General features: G+C 43.1%; 1 protein-coding gene across 1 annotated transcript in view; it reads right to left on the reverse strand.

The window, feature by feature from the left end:
* LOC134489973 (voltage-dependent calcium channel subunit alpha-2/delta-3-like) overlaps nt 1-14646 on the reverse strand; it is a 178617-nt gene that overhangs the window by 129471 nt on the left and 34500 nt on the right. The window contains exon 3 of the mRNA XM_063292850.1: nt 14317-14391. Within this exon, the coding sequence (XP_063148920.1) occupies nt 14317-14391 (75 nt within the window). The remainder of the gene's footprint in view (nt 1-14316; nt 14392-14646) is intronic.

The raw sequence follows: 14646 nt of genomic DNA on the forward strand, positions 1-14646 counted from the left end.
AGAGATCCAGGATGGTGACCGGGAGCAGACACTGACCGCTGCTCTGAGGGGGAAGACTCCTAGTCTCTTTTGAGCCCTGACCCCAGCCCCTATTTTGTTAGTTGGGATTTTGGGGAGAGTTTTTGTGAGTCCTGGAGGGTTTCCTGGCTTAATACATTTGGACGGAGACCCAGGATGGACCAGCAGTGTGTGGCAGCTGCTAGCAGACTTGCAGTGCAGCGGATTGGGTGGTCCTTGGTGGCCTTTAGTGGTATGGAACAGAGGGCCTGGTGGGCCTGGTATTTTCCGGGTCTCTGGCCTGGCAGCACGAGCCTTTGGCAGCAGACTGGTGGAGCAGTGGGTCTCCAGTGCGGCAGTTTAGCAGGGCTATGAGCCCCAGTGTGGAGCTGGCTTCAGTGACGCGGCAAATCCCAGTGTGGAGGAGTGGGTTTGGTGACGTGGTGGATTCCAGCGGTGCAGTGGGACAGCTTGATAAGGCATTGGACCTGGGTGGCAGAGTAGCCGTGGTGGCACGGTGGACCCTGGCATGAGCTGGCCCTGGTAGAGGATGCAGCCCTGGAACAGGACACTGGACACTGGGACGCGACCAGCAGCACAGCCTTGGTGCATCAAACTGGTCTGGTGAAACAAGGAACCCCTAGGCTGAGTGGACCATGGTGGTGGAACTGGTGGAGTGGTGTAACCAGTGGGGTGGTGCTTGGCCGCAGTGGATGATGAGGCTTGGGGACTCTAGGCCCCTCTGCCAGAGCCCACTAGTTGAAGACCTTGGTGGTGGTGTGTGGGGGGGTGACTTTCTATGGCCTTGGGCCCTGTCCCAGAGCCCCATGAAGAGAGGGGTCTGCAGATTCCAACAGCACAGGGGATCCAGCTGGTGCGATAGGCTCCACACAGGAGGCCCCGGCAGTGAAGAGTGGCGAGTTAGAGTGGAGTACTGGTCATCCTTTCCCAACTTACCCAGAGGTGGTGGAGTTATCAGGATCCCTCCAGTGTGAGTGTGGGACTCCCTCCCTGGTGTGAGAGATGTGGGGGGAGTCCTGGATGGTATGGTTGTATGTAAGAGTTAGAGACAGGAGATGGGTAGGAATGAATGTGGTGCCCCCCTATTGACTAGTGAGACAGGTAGAGGGGGGTCACAGTGAGAGTGGGGGTGATGGTGAGGCCCTAACAGCACCGAGAGCAGGAGCTGGTGTGCTGGAGAGCCTGCCACCCCGGTGTTTGTGTGGAAGGATGTGTGCATGGGGGAAGGGAGCTTATTTTGATCCAGGGACTCTGGAGGTCTAGGATTGGAGGCACCTGGGCCTGGGAACTCTGGTGGCTATAGGGCGGGTTATACTATTGAGGTGGTGATGGGCCATGGATGCTATCACAGGAACCGGAGGGCAAGCCAGCTTAGGGGAAGACACCCCTGGTGTTTATTACCAGTGGCATGTTCTGACCCTTTGGGCTCAGACCCAGGCCCTGGACAGCAGATCCTTGAGGGCCCTGGTCTCTGACTGCTGCTTGTTAATGCCAGGTCAGTCAACAACAAGGCCCCCTAGAGGAGAGGGCAGACCTGGCATGTATTACTGAGACCTAGCTGAGCCCAGAAGGAGGGGTACCACTTTGAGATGTGCCCAGCTGGGTTTCAGTTATGGCACCAGCCGAGACATCAGGGTTGGGGAGGAGGGGTGGCGGTTGTCATCCGAGTCTCCAGTAGACTCCAGGGACACTGCTCCGCAAGTGGCCAGTTGTGAGACCCTGTTTTTCAAGTTGGGTACCCGAGAACAGTTGAGAGTGTTCCTGCTGTACCAGCCTCCCTGCTATGTAGCAACCTCCTTGCCTGAGCTGCTGGAGGCCACCTCGGGGCTGGCAGTGGAATTCCCTAGACTTATGGTTCTGGGGACTTCAATCTGCTATCCCTGGGATGGGCCTCAGAAGCAGCTCATGGCCACCATGGCGGCTATGCGCCTGTCTCAGATTATTTGGGACCCAACTCGGACAGTGGCCTCACACCAGACTTGATTTTCTTGTCGGAGCAGTGGCAATGTGCTCTGAGGGGACAGTTACATCTGTCCCCATTGTCATGGTCAGATCATGCCCTGGTGGCCCTGAGATCTCTTATGCTGCCCCATTCTGCCAGGAGGTGAGACCCATTCAATTGGTCCACCCCCGGCGACTGATGGACCCAGTGGGTTTTCAGAAGGAGCTGGGGGTTATACCCAAGGATCTACTGCACGGTCCAAAGGAGGTCCTGGCCACAGCCTGGAATAGGGAGGCAGCTGGGGCCTTGAACAGGATCGCGCCTGTGTGGCCTCTCTTGAGCCACCCAGCCCGACACTTCCTGTGGATTAGAGTTGAGGGTTTTGAAGAGGGTTAAGAGATATCTAGAGCATTGCTGGAGGAAGTCGAAGACAGAATCCAACCAAACGCAAGCAAGAGCCACTACTAAGGCCTACCTTGTGGCGGTAAGAGCAGTGAAATGTCAATATTTCTCTGCTCTTATTGCATCTGCAGAATGCCGGCCCTGTTTAAGATAACTCAATCTCTTTTGGGGAAGGTTGGCCCAGTGACCCACCTACAGGGCTGTGCAGGGGAGTTCTCTGTGCATCTCCAGGATAAAATCGCTCAGATCCATTCCAAGTTGGACTCCAAGCATGAGGCACAGTCTGAGGAGATGCCAAGGGAACGTACTTACCCAGTTATCTGGGAACAGTTTGATCCTGTTGGACCCGAGAAAGTGGACAGGATCCTCCAGACCGTAAATGCCACCACTTGTCACATAGACCCATGCCCTTCCTGGCTGGTGAAGGCAGCCCAGGAGGTGACATGTGGTTGGGCCCAGGTGATGGTTAATACATCCTTGGGAGAGGGAGTGTTCCCGGCTGCCTTTAAGGAGGCACTGGTGCACCCCCTTTTCAAGAAACCATCCCTGGACCCTACTGTGTTGGATAACTTCTGTCTTGTCTCCCACCTCCCCTTTTTGGAGAAGGTGGTTGAGAAAGTGGTGGCATTGCAGCTCCAGAGAACCCTGCTGGAAATGGATTATCTAGACCCCTTTCAGGTTTCACGCCCAGATATGGAACAGAAACAGCATTGATTGCACTTATGGATGATCTCCAGAGGGAGCAGGATGGTGGCAGTGCATCCATCCTTGCTCTTCTTGACCTCTCAGTGGCTTTCGATACCATTGACCATGGTATCCTTTTGGGATGGCTCAGGGAGTTGGGGGTGGGTGGCGTGGTTTTGCATTGGTTTACCTCCTTCCTCCAGGGCCGGTCCCAATCAGTGGTGACAGGGAGTGAGAGATCTGACCCTCAGCCCCTCCTTTGTGGGGTATCTCAGGGTTCAGTGCTCCTCTTCAACATCTACATGAAACCACTGGGTGAGACCATGTGTCACCACCGGGTGAGATATCATCAGTATGCTGATGATACCCAATTATACATCTCCATCCCGGGTGAGGTAAGTGATGCTGTGACTGCCCTCTCTCAGTGCCTGGGGGCTGTGTGGGTCTGGATGGGGAACAACAGTCTTCAACTGAACCCTGGTAAGACAGAATGGCTATGGGTTAATGGCTCTTCCACATCTGGGACTTTGTCATCTTTGGTTCTGGATGGGGTTGCACTGCCCCAGACAGACCCAGTGCATAACTTGGGGGTCCTTCTGGACTCACAACTCCTGCTCAAAGAGCAGGTGGCAGTCGTAGCCAGGAGGGCCTTTGCACAACTTTGTGTTGTGCACCAGTTACGCCCTTTCTTGGATTGGGAAGCCCTCCGAACAGTCACTCATTTCCTGTCATCTCCCATATAGACTATTGCAATGCACTGTACATGGGGCTACCCTTGAAGAGTATCCGGAAGCTACAGCTGGTCCAGAATGCAGCTGCGCAGGCAATTTTTGGTGCCCCAAGATTGGCACATGTAACACCTTTGCTGCGCGAGCTGCACTGGCTCCCAGTTCGCTTCCAGGTCCAATCAAGGTGTTGGTTATCACCTTTAAAGCCCTACATGGCATGGGTACAGGTTACCTGAGGGACCGTCTCATCCCCATTACATCAACCCATCCCACCCGGTCATGCAGAGAGGGCATGGTACAGACTCTGTCAGTGAAAGAATTTTGTTTGGTGGGGTCCTGGAAACCGGCCTTCTCTGCAGTGGCACCCGCCCTCTGGAACATTCTGCCACCGGAGGTCAGACAAACTCCATCCCTCCTGACCTTCCAGAAGTCCCTGAAGACCTGGCTCTGCCACCGTGCTTCGGGTGGGGAGGGGGGTAGTCATTCCTGGGGATGGCACCCCTCATCTTTACAATCTTCTGTAGCCATCTGGATTTTTATTTTTATTTTTATTTTTGTATTGTATTATATTTTATGCTTTATTATGATTACTGTTGTTAATGTTTGATTAATTTATTGTAAACTGCTCAGAGTCCCTCTTTGTGGGGAGATGGGCGGTAGTACATTTGAGAAATTAAATAAATAAATAAACACAACCTAGTTCTAGCCAAATGAGAATGCTGAGAGTTGAATAAGCACTTGTATTATAGCTGATAAGGATTTAGACTGGATGGCTTCTAAGCTTGATATATCTTTATCAATGCACAACTGAGTGCCAAATAACATCACACCCAAAACTTTAGGTTTAAGCATTTAAACTGTTGCTGAGATGTAGTGGTTACAGTATTGCTTGCATATTTAATGATTACAAGGGATGCTCTTTGAGCTTTTTTTGGCATCAGTGCTGGATGCCAAAAGAATCAAAAGGTCTTGGAAGCCAAATCTTCTGACATGCAGGCTTTCAACTTTTGAATGATTGATTATACGCCATCAAGTTGTTTTTGACCCCTAGTGACCACATCGATAGATTTTCTCCAAGATGATCTATCCCTAACCTCTTTTTTTGTGTCTCCCAATGGTGCATTCATCACCTCTGTAACTGAGTCCATCCATCTTACTGCTGGTCATCCTCTTCTTCTCTTTCCTTCCACCTTTCCCAGCATTAGAGCCTTTTTCACTGAGCAGGTCTTTGTATGATGTGTCCAAAGTAGGATAACTTGAGCCTGGTCATTTGTGCCTCAAGTAAGAACTCTGGGTTGATTTGTTTGATGATCCATTTGTTTGTTTTCTTGGCTGTCCACGGTATTCTCAGGAGTCTTCTCCAACATCAAAGTTCAAAAGCATCAATACTCTTCTTATCCTGCTTCCTTAAAGTCGAACTTTCACTTACATAGAGTGTCACAGGGAATACCATGGCTTGCATTATTATGATCTTTGTAAGTACAGACACATCACAGCATTTGAATATCTTTTCCAAGGCCTTCATGACTGCTCTACCAAGGGCTAGTCTGCACCATATTTCTTGACTGCTTGTTCCTTGACTGTTGATGGTTGATCCTAAAAGGCAGAAGTTACCCACCACTTCAGCACCTGTTGTCATTAATTTGATTTTCTTTTAGTCCCATTTTTTCACTATGCTCTTTGACTTTTAGTACTAGGGCTTGCAGATTCTTTGCATTTTTGGCTATCAGGGTAGTGTCATCAGCATAGCACAGGTTATTGATGTTTCTTCCTCCAATTTTAAAACCACACTCAACTTCTTCCAATCCAGCTTCCCTTAATATATATTCTACATATAGGTTGAATAAATAACGGGAGAGTATGCAGTCTTGTCACACACCTTTGCCAACCTGCAGCCAGTCTGGTTCAGACTGTTCTCTTTGGTCTATGGCTTCCTGACCTGTATATACGTTTCTCATGAGGACAATGAGATGTTCTGGGATTTCAGTTTTTCTGAGCACATTCCACAACTTGATGTGATTGACACAATCAAAGGCTTTTCTATGTAGTTAAGCTGGGCACAGATGTAGGATCTCAATGAATTGTGATTTTGGAGGAAGATTTAGATTTTGAAATCCCTGCTGAAACACAACCAGGTGAGCTAATACTACTTTATTGTAAGGTTACATTAACAGAATCGTGCAAGTCTGAAAATACAGTTCTCCTGCCATCTCCTTTACAGCCCGAGAAACTAGGGAGGGTCTCTTCTGAGCCTCTTGCCCCACCCGCTGTCTAGCTGAGAACTATGCTGTCTCTTATCGGACCATTCCCTAGGCAGCAGACCCCACCCCAGTCTCCCAAGGTCTTTCTCAGATACCATTACATCTGCAAAAGATTTAGGACTAGGAGGAGCTTACTCTGTGCTGTTGCCACCTGCACCTCCCTTATACATAAATGCATCCATGAAGCCATCAAGAGCAGAGCTCAACTTGGAGGAAGCTTTTTAACAATGAAGCAAACTTTTCCTAACAAAAATGGGTGGTGGTGGTGGTGGTGGTGGTAATGATAACAGCAATAACAATTATAATCTAGCCACCTTTAAGCTATCATTGCTTCACTTATCTGAGACTACATGTGACTTTCTTCTGAGAAGACAGAAAATATGTATGGGACTATACTTATGCAGTGTAATCCTAAATTTATATTCTCACCCCCCCCCCATATTTTGATACATTTTCTTCCAGGTAAATGCACATAGGGTATGGCTTTAATGAATGCTGAAGATTATCAAAGAAAAGAATCCTTATTCCTCAGGAATTACATCCTGATGTTCTATATGTATTGAGAAAAAAGAGGTCAAAAAGTAAACAAAAACATGACAACAGATAAGGCTGTCTTCTGAAACGGAACATTATTTTAATTATATTATGACCTTCTGACACTGTAACCTTCAGTTACAGAACCTGTTGCAAAATTGCAAATTCTAAACCTGAAGCATTACTGTATATGTTTTCCTGATCTGGATTATACCGGAATGAACAAGAGCATGCATCTCTCAGTTCTGTTACAATAATCTGGGTATTAAAGTCAGTGGGTTGGCTCTAAAATGCTCCCTTTGTGAACCAATGTTTTGTGTTCATTACCAAATGGGAGTGAGATTCAGTAGAAACTCCCAATGGAAGAAGGAGTGATAATAAATTTCATTGATCCCCTCTTTGGTAAAGAACTCCCCGATGGCATTGCACTATGGCATTGCCCATTGTGGTCCTCAGTTGCCAGGAAAAAAACACACACACTTCCCACTCCTGTCACAGGCCTGCTCCTGTTACTAACAGAGGAAAAGAACTACATTCTTCTTGCTGTGGTTTTTCATCTCTCTGCCTGATCTCACTTCTGAAACAAAGTCAGGGAGTTAGAGCATAGAGGAATTGATGACATTGATAGTTGGTGACACTGACAGAACTTGCTGAGATAGACAAACTGACTTCTTCAATTAGAGAAAGGTCATTATTGACATTCATCAATGACTGGAAACCCCTTATGGACTTCTGGTGTAAGAAAGAAAATGGTTTTGTGACTTATCATTTTGATAATTAGAATTGGTTATAGAAATAAGGGAATTATGATGTAATCTTAGAGAGGTTTGATTAGGATTGTACAGTATTGAACAGTTTTACTATTTTTTTCTTTTAATGTACTTCTTGTTATCTATGTAAAATCTTTTAATAAAAACCATTTAAAAAAAATAAAGTCAGGGAGTTAGGAGGAATATTTTAAAGTACAGAAAACTGCTAGTGAGGGATGTCCCAACACTTTATATGAGGCAGAAAATGTCAGCTAGTTTAATGAGCTTAAGACTATATTGATTATCTCAAATTGCTGATGGTGATATTTATACCTCTAAATGCTGTAAAGCTTTCCTTAAAAAACAAACTAACTAAATTACAACAATTATTTGGCACAAATATTCTTTCTAGTTCTGGGACAAACTTTCAGCCCAATGTTTTCCCCATGTAGATGAAGTAGAATGGGGTGGGGGCAGTAGCTCATGAGAGCCGATTTAACAATTTTCTGAAATTCTGCAAGTCGGTTAAGAGCAGAGCTGAGCCACTACACCTAGCACATCAAGCAGTTGTTCTGCAGCTAGGGGAATGGCAGGGCCAATTCTTAAACATTTACGAGCACACTACTGGGTGGGGGCAAAAGAAGTTTTTTGGAGATGGTATAATTCTTAGGCAATTAGGAAATCATACCACTTGCCATTTATATAGATACTTCAGCAAAAGGAGAATATTTTTTTTTAAAAACCTACAACCCTATCTCCTGTAAATGCTCAAAATGGTAGATTAATAATATTATGCTTAGCTGTTTAGCTCCATTCTGACATTCTAGTTGAGAGTGTCTCTGGGGATGACCCTCTAGCAGCTACAGTTGAACTTGATATGGATTTGATCTAAGGCACTCTCTTGATACGGAGTTGAACTAAGACCCACGACATACATGTACTCCAATACTGAACCCACCGTTTAAGTTACCTGCTTCAATGACATATAGGTAAAGGTTTCCCTTGACATTAAGTCCAGTCATGTCCGACTCTAGGGGGCGGTGCTCATCTCCGTTTCAAAGCTGAAGAGCCGGCGTTTGTCCGTAGACAGTTCTGTGGTAACGGAACGCCGTTACCTGCCCGCCGAAGTGGTACCTATTAATCTACTCACATTTGCATGTTTTTGAACTGCTAGGTTGGCAGGAGCTGGGACTAGCAACGGGAGCTCACCCCGTCATGCGGATTCGAACCGCCGACCTTCCGGTTGGCAAGCTCAGCAGTTCAGCAGTTTAACCCGCAGCGCCACCACATGACATATAGTTTAATGTAATTTGTTCAGAGCTGGAGGTTGAAGGATGTTGTGTTCTATAAAAGTAACAAGTAATTGTTTATTAAGGTATGGCTATTATGTTTTTAAGACATGAGCAAATAGCGACAGAATTTATCCAGAAACCAATTTGAAGACTGAGCTGTCAGGTGAAAGTCCACCATATAGTTTCGTTGATGGAAGTAGTTTCCATTGATGGAACAGAGGAGGTGGAGATCCTACTAACTCCTGTAGCGCCCAACCTAACCTTCCTACGCTGCTTCAGAGGTGACCCCAAGCCTCCAGATCACCTTAGCTTTTGAGGCCAAAAAATGTTTGTAGGGAAGGGAGAGGAAAGATGCAGGGTTTAATGCATTTTTTCAGCTGCGCTCAATATTATATTACAGTATTATATTTGGATTTGTAATATAAGAGCAGCCCTTACAACTGTGATAAAATTGTTGGCTGCCTGTTATATCACTGTGCTTCTCATTTTAAGTCCTACTTGCTTTCCTCTTGTGTATGTGGGGAGGGAAACCTGTGTGTGCGTTAAGTATATATATTTTTTTCAAGGCTACTTCTTCGGACCGTGGAAACATTTCCTGTTAATATTTCCATACTACATCCAAGCAGAGCTTTTAAATGTAGCAGAAAGTGAAACATATAGAGTTTCTGTTTCCTTATTGCCATTTTTTTAAAATGCCAGTGGGGTTTTGTTTCTGCATTTTAATAATACTGTATTTTGCAGTAAAGAGAAACACGTTCAATTCAAGTCTTAACTTTCACTTTTTACATAAACACAATATATTCAAAACATGTATGATATATATATATATGTTTTGAATAATGGCTCTGTCTGCTTGGATTCCGGTGAAGGCTCTGCCAGACTCACTAGATGGTTTCACATGGCAGTGTTATGCTGCCCTCTACTGTCACATTTTATATAGTTCATCACTGGCACTCAGAATCCTCTTTATGGAGAGCAGGGATTCATTCAGTTGGCATGTACATCTTTTCAATAAAAGAAGGTATAGCAGTATACAGTGGCTGTTTTAACTTCATTTCACTAATCTGTTCAGAAGTTGCTTCCTCATTACAGAATATGATCAACAGAATATTGATTCCCCTGAATAATTCTATTAAAAAAATACAGTTTATAATCATAGAAGAGGCCAGAACCTCAACAAGGTTACTCAGGTACAAAATAAAGTAAACAGAGAAATCATTCAAAATGTAACTTGATTTTTGAATATAGAACAGCAACCTTTCCCCATCTGGTATCATCCAGGTCTCTTGTATTCTAACACTTATAATCCACAGCAAATATAGGTTTTGAAAGACAGATATATTTGCTAAAATATATTTTATTCCAGCCATTTCTAGTTTCTATCATCTCTCAATGGAGCATAAAAGTTTATATTAGAAGATGAAAGATTTTTCTCAAATTTACGTCTAGTGTTGGACTAGAAGCTACCCAATATGGCCACCAGCTAGCGATGATGGAAGTTAACCTATCTGGAAGTCACTAGGTGGGAAGTTTGTTCTAGACCTGAGCATATTTCATCAAGTTAGTCTCCAAATAGTTAAACAGGAACTTATTGTTAAATTCTTTCAAGTATCCCACAACCCAGCACCTGTTCATCCTACAAAACAATTAGAATGGAATTTTGGGCCAATCACTGAACTGACATTGTTTCCAGAAAAATGAATGAATGAATGAATGAATGAATGAATGAATGAATGAATGAATAAATAAATAAATGAATGAATGAATCAGGTATTTGGCTACTCTTAGCGTGTTACTTTTTTTCTTCATTTCTCTTTTGCTAATATTTAATTAAGCAAGGAACATAAACAAATCCTGTCCTCTAAATCCTAGAAACTGAACTGATTTGAGGGCAATTTTTGTGACGCAATTACTTCATACTTATAATGGCTTCTAGGCCAAAAGAAATTCCATTTCCCCATGAAATAAATAATTCTAGTAATCACAGCACCACTTTAAACAAACAAACAAACAAACTGTTGGTCATCAAATGGGAATTTCCCATCATTAGTTATTACTACTTTCAGTTTGTTCATTGGAGTTTATTTCATCAACTGATCTTTGTGCCAGTGGCATCTCTGGGCAACATAATTTACTGAAGCCTTCTGCAGCCTGATGCTCTCCAGATGGTCTGGGACTACAATTCCCAGAACTCATGAATGGTTGATACTACTTTCATGGCTGAAAGCGAAGAGGAACTGAGGAGCCTTATGATCAAGGTGAAAGAAGAAAGTGCAAAAGCTGGCTTGCAGCTAAAACTCAAAAAAACCAAGATTATGGCAACCAGCTTGATTGATAACTGGCAAATAGAGCGAGAAAATGTAGAGGCAGTGACAGACTTTGTATTTCTAGGTGCAAAAATTACTGCAGATGCTGACTGCAGTCAGGAAATCAGAAGACGTTTAATTCTTGGGAGGAAAGCAATGACAAATCTCAATAAAATAGTTAAGAGCAGAGATAGCACACTGACAACAAAGGTCCGCATAGTTAAAGCAGTGGTGTTCCCAGTAGTAACATATGGCTGCGAGAGCTGGACCATAAGGAAGGCTGAGAGAAGAAAGATAGATGCTTTTGAACTGTGGTGTTGGAGGAAAATTCTGAGAGTGCCTTGGACTGCAAGAAGATCAAAACAGTCCATACTCCAGGAAATGAAGCCAGACTGCTCACTTGAAGGAATGATATTAAAGGCAAAACTGAAGTACTTTGGCTACATAATGAGAAAACAGGATACCCTGGAGAAGATGCTGATGCTAGGGAAAGTGGAAGGCAAAAGGAAGAGGGGCCAACCAAGGGCAAGATAGATGGACGATATCCTAGAGGTGATGGACTTGTCCTTGGGGGAGCTGGGGGTGGCATCGACCAACAGGAAACTCTGGCGTGGGCTGGTCCATGAAGTCACAAAGAGTCAGAAGTGACTGAATGAATAAACAACAAAATGAGTTGGGAATTGTAGAGTTATTCTCAACCTATCAGGAAGACACCAGCTTGGTATAGATACTATAACCAAGTTGATGGTTTATGGGGTATATTTTTCAAACTTATGGGCCAATTTATCTAGGCCAGTAGAAATGGCATTAGAATATAGGTAGTTAACTCCAGGTTCATAGCTTTATTTATCTGTGATCTTTCTAGTGGAATGATTGTGTATGGTAATGAGCCAGAAATGTCAGTGATGTGAGGATGGAAAGCATAACCACTTTTTCCCATTTTTTAAAAACCTGCTGTCATGAATTACATCATTTGCCAGTCAGTCCTGGATCATTTATTATTGTTAGAATACATTACATATATCCCTCTGAAACAAGGAATTTATGAGATTTAATTTACAGAATGGCAAAGCCATAAATAAAGAGAAGATGACAGAATAGGAACCCCTGTGTCTTTGTAACTCTCATTTACCATGGCAATGGTCCAATTCAAATGTAAATGTGCATATCTCAATAGGCTTAACAACATACAACTTAATATTGGATCGTGGTTTTTGTGAGCATCTCAAAAGCATCAAACAATCAATCTCCATAGTGGATATTATTTTAACGAACAAAGTAACTTCCCTACTTCAAATTTCTTTTTTCATTTTCTACTCTTATCTTTAATTACTTTTTTTTTAAATGAGAACACTTGTAAAAAGCTTGTTTAACAAGAAACTCTGTAGCCTGGCCAAATTTTCAAATAAAATATTAAGACTTACTTGACATCCATAGAGCATAAAAGTGTTGCAACACGCTCTTGAACTATTATTCATAATGGCATGCCAAGCTGCATACACTGTTCACTTCAGAAATACAGTATACTGAAAGTCTCCTGAAATGTGCTAAAAATGTTTCACAACTTTTCTCTCTTCTTCTAAGACAATTCCTCATCTGCCCCTAAGCATGGCACCAATTTGGTAACATCATGTCTTCATGATGTTTCCTTTGACTAATTCATAGCTCCTACTGGAGAAGACAGCCTTCTGGTCACTACCCCTGGCTTCACCTGCAGGAGTCCACATTTTGCTTCTGCAGAGACACCTGCCTGCATAAAGCTCACTAGCACTTTCCACAACTCTATTTGGTCTCTTTCATTCCTGCTTTGTTGGCACCAGATGTCATAGTAATGACTGTTGCCACTGCAATAATGTAAATCCAGAAGATTAGTCTAGTGCAGTGTTTCTCAACCTCAGGAACTTTAAGATGGGTGGACTTCAACTTCCAGAATTGAAGTCCACCCATCTTAAAGTTCCTGAGGTTGAGAAACCCTGCTCTACTGTGTATGTTCTCCATGGCCATCCAGTAGGTACTTTCAGCCTCAAAGTCAGAACTAGATGACTTGGTCCCCTGCTGCCAGCAGCACCATTCCCTTAAAGTCCTAACTGAAGATGGAGCTCACTTGTTGTCATCGGCTTCCTCCCACTTTATCACATGCTCCATGTCTTTTACCTGTCAGCTGGGCTCATGAATTCAACACTTTTTCAGCCAAACTGTATCAGATACAGGTAGAGAGAAGAACTGTGTTGATCAAGAGCTCCTTCCCACTTTACCCCATGAACTCCCTTAGTTGGTTTAATGGAGTCCTCACCTTTCACCTCCATAATTTGGATGCAACAGTTGAACTCCTTCATACCCATGAAAAAATAGCAGGGAAGGTTTCAGAACATTTTTTACAATAAGCTGGTTCAAAAACATATACTATTTTTCTTCACTGTTGTTGCATTTTAAAATAGAACCATGGGGATACAGGATGGAAATCTAGGCAGATTTTTGGTGTCCTGATAATATCTTTTAATCTTCTGATTGAATCTGCTCAAATGTAAATACTAACTAAGCCAAATCCAAATGTTTAGAGGGATAAATGTGCAAGCTGCAATCATAGTTTCATAAACAATGGAATCAAATTATTCCAAATTTATGATATGCAAACATCCTTCTGATAAATATGCTTATTGCTTCTGTTAATTTATTATTGAATTCTGAAGTTACATTCACTAATATTTTAGTGAATCCATTAAGGCCACTCTTTTAGAAAAAAAAATTGGTGTTGAAACCTTTAGGAAATGTCTGTGTGTGTACACACATACACACACACATACATACACACAGACCAAACTACAGCCTATGCTTCCATTAAATAAATGCTCAAAGAACAGACACAGCACCACAAAATCTGTTCTTGTACTGGTTAACTGAGAGATTGAAATAATAGTAATGGAAGTGAATATTGCTATTTTTCTTTTAAAGCTGGGAAAGATCCTTCTGTTTTTTTAAAGGGTGGAGCAAGAGGGCTTGTATAACATTTCTGCAATATATAAATTAGAGTCTACTTCAACATGACAAATAGGGGCTTTTACTTAGAAGTACAGCATTCCATTTCAATGTAAATGTACATAATTGCTGCAATTTATAGCTTTGCCTTTCTGCATTTTTAGGTGTATGGGTCCTTTGCTCTGTAACTTGTGCTTGTGTGTATCATCAGACAAGTCACATTGTCATTTCTGCTTGATCTCGTACTAAAATGTCTGCAGCATTTATGTTAATCAACTACTTTTTTAAACAGTTTCCCATAGGAGCCACTAATTTGTCCTTTTTTTACTCTAAATGCTACATTCAGTATATGTTGAGAAGGGGGGAAAAATAGAAAAAATCGTATCAAGCACTTATAAATCCACCAGCAAATTCTCAATCTTACCAGAGGCCTGAGTTCAGGATGAGTCAGAATATATCCATTATTTGTAATTGCAAATGCATATCCATGAATTCCTAGCTGTAAGAAACAACAAAAAGCAACAACAAAAAAGAATAAGTTTGTCCTTTGAGAAACAACAGGTCAGATATCTGCAACACAATTCCAGCAGGAGATTATCTTGCCCAGCTTCCCACTGGGATTTTGTAGGAAAACTTCCCTGAAAATTGGGCCTTTTATTATTTGCACTTCAAACATGCAGTTGGTTTGTTTGTTGCACAAGTTAGTTGCTTATATTTTCTAACTCACAGCCTTCCCCAAATTGTGTGCCCTCCA

Source organism: Candoia aspera, chromosome 2 (assembly GCF_035149785.1).
Source record: "Candoia aspera isolate rCanAsp1 chromosome 2, rCanAsp1.hap2, whole genome shotgun sequence".
Lineage (NCBI taxonomy): Eukaryota > Metazoa > Chordata > Lepidosauria > Squamata > Boidae > Candoia > Candoia aspera.